Source organism: Labeo rohita, chromosome 25 (assembly GCF_022985175.1).
Source record: "Labeo rohita strain BAU-BD-2019 chromosome 25, IGBB_LRoh.1.0, whole genome shotgun sequence".
Lineage (NCBI taxonomy): Eukaryota > Metazoa > Chordata > Actinopteri > Cypriniformes > Cyprinidae > Labeo > Labeo rohita.
The window spans coordinates 25,011,272-25,018,705 of NC_066893.1; the positions used below are offsets into that span (position 1 = coordinate 25,011,272).

At 38.8% G+C, this 7,434-nt stretch overlaps 1 protein-coding gene across 1 annotated transcript; it reads right to left on the reverse strand.

The window, feature by feature from the left end:
* Nucleotides 1–1,987: 1,987 nt before the first annotated feature.
* Nucleotides 1,988–5,432, reverse strand: LOC127157127 (leucine-rich repeat-containing protein 10B). The gene is made up of 2 exons (XM_051100377.1): nt 4,850–5,432; nt 1,988–4,535 (listed from the first exon to the last, which is right to left on the reverse strand). Exon 2 carries the CDS (start codon nt 4,282–4,284, stop codon nt 3,037–3,039), a length of 1,248 nt encoding a protein of 415 aa, XP_050956334.1. The 5' UTR covers nt 4,285–4,535; nt 4,850–5,432; the 3' UTR covers nt 1,988–3,036.
* Nucleotides 5,433–7,434: the final 2,002 nt, after the last annotated feature.

The window sequence follows — 7,434 nt, forward strand, 5'->3', positions numbered from 1 at the left end:
GCAAAACAAAACATCGGTCACGAACTAGAAGTACAAAAGTAGGATTTGTATAAATACAATCGGAGTTATATTTTAAAAAGTCCTGGCTCTTTCAAGCTTTATAATGGCAGTGAATGGGTGTTGAGATTTTGAAGCTAAATAAAGTGCATTTTTTAATATAACTGATTGTATTGATTTGAAGGTCATGTACATCTGTGATGGCTCGAGGGTGAGTAAATCATGAATTAATTTTCATTTTTGGGTGAACTGTCCCTTTAAAATGATCATAAAAGTGGTCCATATGATTGTGTATGACATTATATTGCAAGTGTGAAGCCATACTGTAGCTATGAAATCGTTATTCGCTGAAAATCTTTTCCTAGATTTCCATCATAATAAAGCTGTCTGCACTTCTTGCAGTGGAGACACCTTCTTTGATTATGGTTGGTGTGATTTAGTTTGCATTGCATTGTGTCACATGGCTCGCCTGCAGTGTTAATTGGGTGTTAAACACTATTTTCATTTTTACACCGTCACCCAACCCACAAACCTGCTGGATCCGTTACAGTCTTTGTTCCGGGCCCTCATAATTTACACATTAAGCACTGCTCTCTCTCAGTCTTTCTCCCAAAACATCACTGACTAAGTACCCGGGCCTTTTATGGATTGCGCCCATTCACTCCCTGATGTTTCTCTTCTGTCCGTGCCTCCTCCTTTCTGACTTTCGCACATTCAGTCCTTCATGCTTAAGACGAGAGAGAACGTTTACTTCTATTAGTGCTAACTTGGCTAGCGCTTCCCATCTGTCTCAGATCATGTCAGCGTTGTTCCAGGGCCAGACATTTAAGATTCTTAGTGGAAACTCAATAAATTACAAAACTTAATTTGCCTTCTAGAAACATTAGTGTGTCTAGAGTCTAATTTTTCCTGGTCAGGGCTGGGATTTGGAAATATATTTTGAATATAGACAAAATTCTTATGACAATATGCACAACCAAGCAAAGGTTTTTTAACAGTAAGATTTTTTATGTTTCTTAAAGAAGTCTCTTCTGCTCACCAAGCCTGCGTTTGGTGAGCAAAAGCAGTAATATTGTGAAGTATTTTTATTATCTAAAATAACTGCTTTCTGATTAAAATGTAATTTATTCTTGCAATCAAAGCTACATTTTCAGCATCATTACTCCAGTTTTCAGTGTCACATAATCCTTCAGAAAACATATAATATGCTGATTTGCTGTTCAAGAAACTTTTATTATTATTATCAATATTTAAGCAGTTAAGAATTTTTTTTTAGGATTCTTTGATGAATAGAAACATTCAAACATAAGTATTTATCTGAAATAAAAATATTTTGTAACATTATACAATATACCTATACTATTGAAAAGTTTGGAGTATTTTTTTGGGATAGAAATGATAGACATTAATACCTTTATTTAGCAAGGATGTTTTAAATTGATCAAAAGTGATGATAAAGACATTTATAATGTTACAAAAATTTTCAAATTCAGATACATGCTGTTCTTCTGAACTTTCTATTCATCAAAAAACCTAAAACATAATAATAAATGTTTTTTTTTTGAGCAGCAAATCAGAATTTTACAATGATTTCTGAAGGATCATTTGGCTGGAGTAATGATACTAAAAAGTCAGCTTTGAAATCACAGGAATAATTACATTTTAAAATATATTCAAATAAAAAAAGTTATTTTAAGTAGTAAAATGTATTCCAAAATTGTGTTGTTTTGCTCTACTCAGGAACAAATAAATGCAGGGTTGGTGAGCAAAGAAACATTAAAAATCTTACTGTTCAAAAACTTTTGACTGGTAGTGTATCTGGTGCCTTTGTGAATATGACTTGTATTTATTAATTTTGATTCACTTCTGTGATTCAGTTGTAGTAAATCAATTAAAAATGTAAAATTTTTAACATTTTTAAAAATTAAAAATTGTGGCTTTTTATAGGCAGAAAAATATCATCATGTAATCTTTCTAGCTATATTGCGCAGTCGTATTCAGGGCTGGTATCAGATCTTCTCAGAGTCCGACAAGACATGAATCATTGAAACATGTTTGGCAAACTCATTGGTTATTTAATAAGAGAATATTTGGTTTCACCAACACACATCGCTGCAATTGCAGCATCAAGTTTCTTATAAACAGTACACTCGTGTCAGGGTAGAGTTCCAGACACACTTACACACACTCACAAACAAAAATGCCTGAGCCCTGCTCTTAATTAGAAATACACAGCACACAGTAATGTAGTTTTGATGCATGAAAAAGTTGTGCAGTTTCACAGGTCTTCACAGTTGATTTTTACAAACGACAAATGTCTTAAAATCATTAAACCCGGTAATTGTGGAAGAGAGTCCTGTGTTTGAGGATTGCAGTAATGGTCTGGCCAACAATAAAAGGCTTCTAATAATAGCAACACTCACTTGTACATGTGTGAAAAACGTTTTTGCAAAAGGTAATTCATAGGGTTGCAAGTGATACTATTTTAGAACTTCAGCTGTGTGATTTTCATGTTTTTTGTGCCATCATTTACTCACTCTAAAGTCATTACAAACCTGTATTCCTTTATGCAGAGTGTAAATGAAAATATTTTATGTTGTCAATGAAAATGTAGTTTTGGACCCCATTGACTTTCATTGCTTGAAACAAGAAAAAGTGCAACATAAAAAGTGAGCAAATGATAGCAGAATTGTCATTTTTGGGTACAGTATTCTTTTAAAACTCGACTTTTCATTCAAATTTTCAACATAATTTAATGTTAACGGATGCATTTTATTAGAGCGACTTGCAGTCGCTTTAATTGCCTTATAAAGTATCCTGGGGTTACTTAAGTGCTATTTTCTGGGTTCCAACAAACCAACTCATTGTTACTCTCCAGTTCATCCCTGGGATTGAACCTGCAACCCTTGCAGTAACACCTCAGATGCTTAAAGCAGAAGTGTGTATCGTCTGCACCGAAGAATTGCAAAAGTAATGACTGTTGGTTGAAACAATTGGCTGCTAAAATGATTGTTTGCAGAAATTACACAGGTGCAAACATCAAGGTTGTTCTTGCTCCTCCCCTTCATATTCATAGTCCATTTCCGCTCGCTCATACTCTAACTCCGCCTCCCCGTAGCCTTCATATCCCTCCCCCTCACAGATTAGCTCCTCCCTTTCATATTCCAGACCGCCGTCGTCATAACCAAGCTCCGCCTCCTCGAATGCCACACCTTGTCTCTCAGACTCCGCCCCTTCGTCGTTATTTTGTCCGTTCTCGTCCCCGGTCGATGGAACCGACTCATTGGTTTCTTTCTCCTTAGCAGCTGCCAGGTTAAGGGCGGAGTTCATTCTGAGTTTCTTGAGTATTCCGTGAATGACTGGATTAGCAGCCGCTGCCGCGGCGGCCGCCGCCTCCTCTGCTTCCTTCTCCGCTCGCTCTTTCGCCTCTCTCCTTCTCTCTCGAGCCTGCAACACCTCCTCAGCCCCTTCCCCGACAATAAGCACCTCCTCCCCTACACGTGGCGGCTCCTTCACCGGGTTGTGGTCGTAGGAGAAAAGTCGTAGCGCAGGAAGATGATGCAGATTTGGGAACTCTGATATCCGATTGCGGTCCATGTCCAGAATCTCCAGGTGCTCCATCTTGAGGAGCACTCGCGGAAACTCCTGAAAGCGGTTTCCGTACAGCCAGAGTCCTCTCAGGGACTCCATGCGCCATAGGTCCGAAGGCAGGGTGCGCAGGCGGTTGTCCCCAATCTGCAGTGAGCGCAAATTGGGAAGGTCGTACAGCTGCTTGGGGAATCGCTGGAAGTAGTTGCTCTCCACCCAGAGGCAACGCAAGTTCTGCAGGTTCCTCACTTCTGGTGGGAGGCTCATCAGCCGGTTGCTTCCCAAGTAAAGACACGTGAGATTAGTCAACTGGCACACGCAGAGTGGAACGTCGTCAAGCTTATTGAAGTCGAGCGCCAGGGTACGCAAACCCTGCAGCCGCGTGATACCCTTAGGGACGTCGCGAAGACGGTTCCCGCAGACGTAGAGCTTCTCCAGGTACTCCAGATCCAGGACTTGACGAGGAAGGCGACGGAACTTGTAGTAGCTCAGGTCCAACACTGGATCTCCGCTCGCCAAGAGCTCGTCGACTCCGAGCGGCAGCTCCTCATCCTCTACGACCTCCTCCTCTTCTTCTTCTTCTTCTTCTTTTTCGCCCGCTTCCTCCTCCTCCTCTCCTCCATCTCCCTTCTCTTTAACCTTCTTCTCCTTTTCCTCTCCTCCTTCGTCCTGGGCCTCTTTTCGGGACGAGTTGCCCATACCCTCGGCCGGCTAGCCCGGCACTTGTCTGTGTGTGTCGTGAGAGTGTGTTTCAGGACGGGGTAAGAGGGTGAGGCGGTCTGTGGGGCTGGCCCCCCCTCCCCGTGTCAGTTTCACTCAGAAGGATTGACCCGGCAGTGACAGAGCCAGCACAGCGACACATGGTGCTCTGACTACAGGCGGCTTCCCCTCAGTCCGAGAACAAGGTCCAACGTCAGCAAACACGGCAGTGATACCAGCAAGGAGCCATTCTGGGTGTTTGTGTGGAATTTAAATAATCTTAATTATATGCTATAGAACAGATTATGGTAATAATAGTAATAGTAATAATAGTAATAGTAGTAGTAGTAGTAATAGTAGTAGTAGTAGTTGTAAAAATAAGTATAAGTGTAACAGGAAGAAAGCCTAATTTTGTCTCTGTAATGTAAACTCAACTAAGTAAACAGACGAATGTCAAAGTAGCTGCCAGCATTTGCATATTAGCCTGATTACGTGACGTTTTCGTACTTATTTATTTCCTTGAATTATTAAGTCTATAGTTTGTTAAAAGCATTAATTGACTCACATCCCAGTCACAAACTTTCACAAAGCGTTTCAGTCTGTCAGTTTTGATTGTGTGAACGCTGCTGCTGAGCGTCTCTCTGCCGACACACACAGCTCTTGTCCCGGCCGCCCGGTCTGTGGATCCCGGTCTCGTACACTCGCTTTGACCTGGCCGGCGGCAATGTGAACCGAACTGATGATACCAAACTGTAACTCCGGGTGTGCGTGGTCCTAAATCAGCCAAAAATCCTCTGAGATGTCAGTTTAAAGTTTCCAGAAGCGCCCGACCCGATGTCTGTGTTTCTTTCCAACGTTGTGCGTTCAAAGCCGTCTCGCGTTTCTCTCTCTCTCTCGCTCTCTCGGCGTGGAGTTTGCGTAAAGCGTTGCCATGGACCGTCTCTCTCCCCTAGCAACCGAAACAGGGACATGAGAGTTACACACGATTGTCACGTGGTCGTGGGGAGAGAGGCGGTCAAATTCCTCTATTCCAATTTCACGTTATGCAATGGAGAAATGTATTTGTTAAATACTATTAGGTCTATTATTAAACAAGTTGCGGGAAATATTTATTATATTTATTACTATTAAGCATTCACATAGGCTATTCTTTAAAAAAAAAATGATTGTAAACTGTTCATTTTTATTTCACAATTTATAACTACTTTAATATATTAAAATGCATATTCGTATTTTTTATTTGCATATGCATTGTATTGTTTGCATTTATTTAAAAACTCATTCTACTGAGATGATTCACTCTCAGCTGTTCTGAGATTCAAAACTACATCTGAATGAAGTCCACTCCATGCTTCCGTGTCATGCATAGCTTGTTCAAAACTGAATAATACTATACTATGAACTATTGATCTGTAAAGAATTATATAATGTTTGTTATTGGATTGCTGATGAAGTTATTATGAGGTGAAAATATATTTTTTGTCATATACAGCGTCTTTATATTGTGATTTGTGGTGTTACGCGTACTCATAAGTGTCTAAATGACTGTGCCCTATGTAAGTGTTTTTCTGCAGAAGTGTTGCTGTAATGCATCAAAGTTCAGCCTTGATGTTCCACGGTGTCAGAGAAGCGTAAACCCCCCTAGTGGCCATTTCACTTCATAGACCTCTGAACCTGATGCTGAGTGAACATGTGCTGATACTCAGGTCAGAAATCAGCCTAGATCAGCTGACTTGAAGGTTTGCATTCATTGTGGGCTTGAGAAGGTAATTCTCATGTGACGTTTTCATATTCATTTTCTAATGCACATACTTTCAATTCTTCCAGTGTTGTGCATTATTAAACATGGGTCTTCACAAGATTGATTTTCATGGGGTTTTGGTAAATTCTATTTACTTTATAACCATATTTCATGTTTAGGTGGACAAAAATGGTGATTTCCATGCAACTCATTGGAGCTTCTCAATCGATTCATCGGAAGTTGAGTGTTTCTTCCTAGACGCAAACTACTTAAAACTTTTGATTCAGTATTTAAAAGCCCCTTTTGTGGTGCTTTAAGTGGATAAACACTTCCAAAAAGTGAACAGTTGTACTAAATATCTTCCATCTTCCGTCTGCCTGCATGAATTTGTGAAGGCCAGAGCTGTAGCAACCATTACAACTTTGTCTACTGTATGATGGTTGCATTTAGGACCAATGAAGCAATGTCTAAATCAATTTTAGAAATAAAAAAAGCCCTTGATTGAGTAGTATTACAAACCTGATTAAAATGCATGAGCCAAGCTGATAAGTTTTATAATGTGCTGATGAAGGACAAAGGTTTTGTAGCACTTCGGAAACATTTCTGGTCGGCATGACATTTATGTATGCCTGTATAAAGGATGATATACAGGTTTATTGAATAGATGGCGAAATATGCTATTTCTATTTTTTTAAAAAATGTACACATACACTCTAAGCTACATTAAATCATTTTACAGGTATAGAGAATTTTTTTATTTTTATTTTTTATTTTTAAGTACAGCTGAAAATGTGAAGCTTGCTAAAAATTTTGTACATTTGTAAATTGAATTAAAAGTAATGCAAAATGCTCTTTTGTGCAAATGTATGCATAGATTGCAAATATTTAGCATTTATGTGCATGCAATTGTTTTATTACAGGCTTTATCGGAGAATAAATTATTCATAGTTGTTAATAAAACTTGTGAATATAAGTTGTGACCAGTGTTGGGGAAAGTTACATTTAAAAGTAATGCATTACAATTTTGCATTACTCCCTGAAAAAGTAACTGATTACGTTACTTAGTTACTTTTTATGGAAAGTAATGCGATACTTTTGCGTTACTTTTTAAATCTTGGCAGGGTTTGCTTCTTTGTTTTTAATATAAAACAATTCTAATGTAAAAGCCCTTTTATACCAAGTGAAATGGATTCACCTCAGGCTGAAAGAAAAGTTCATTAATGCAGGAGATCACTCTTCAGCTATAAAATATATATTTATATAGCTATATTTTGCTTACTGGTATGGTTGAATTGCCTCATCGAAGGTCAGCAGCAAAGACACTGGTTAATAAAATAAGAATAAACACATAAAGGATATTTGTTTTATTTAACATATTTAATTATTGCAGGGATGCATCATATTCTGAG

Excerpts from the sequence above, each read along its gene's own strand:
- LOC127157127 (XM_051100377.1), bottom strand. The coding sequence starts at position 4,284 with ATGGGCAACTCGTCCCGAAAAGAGGCCCAGGACGAAGGAGGAGAGGAA.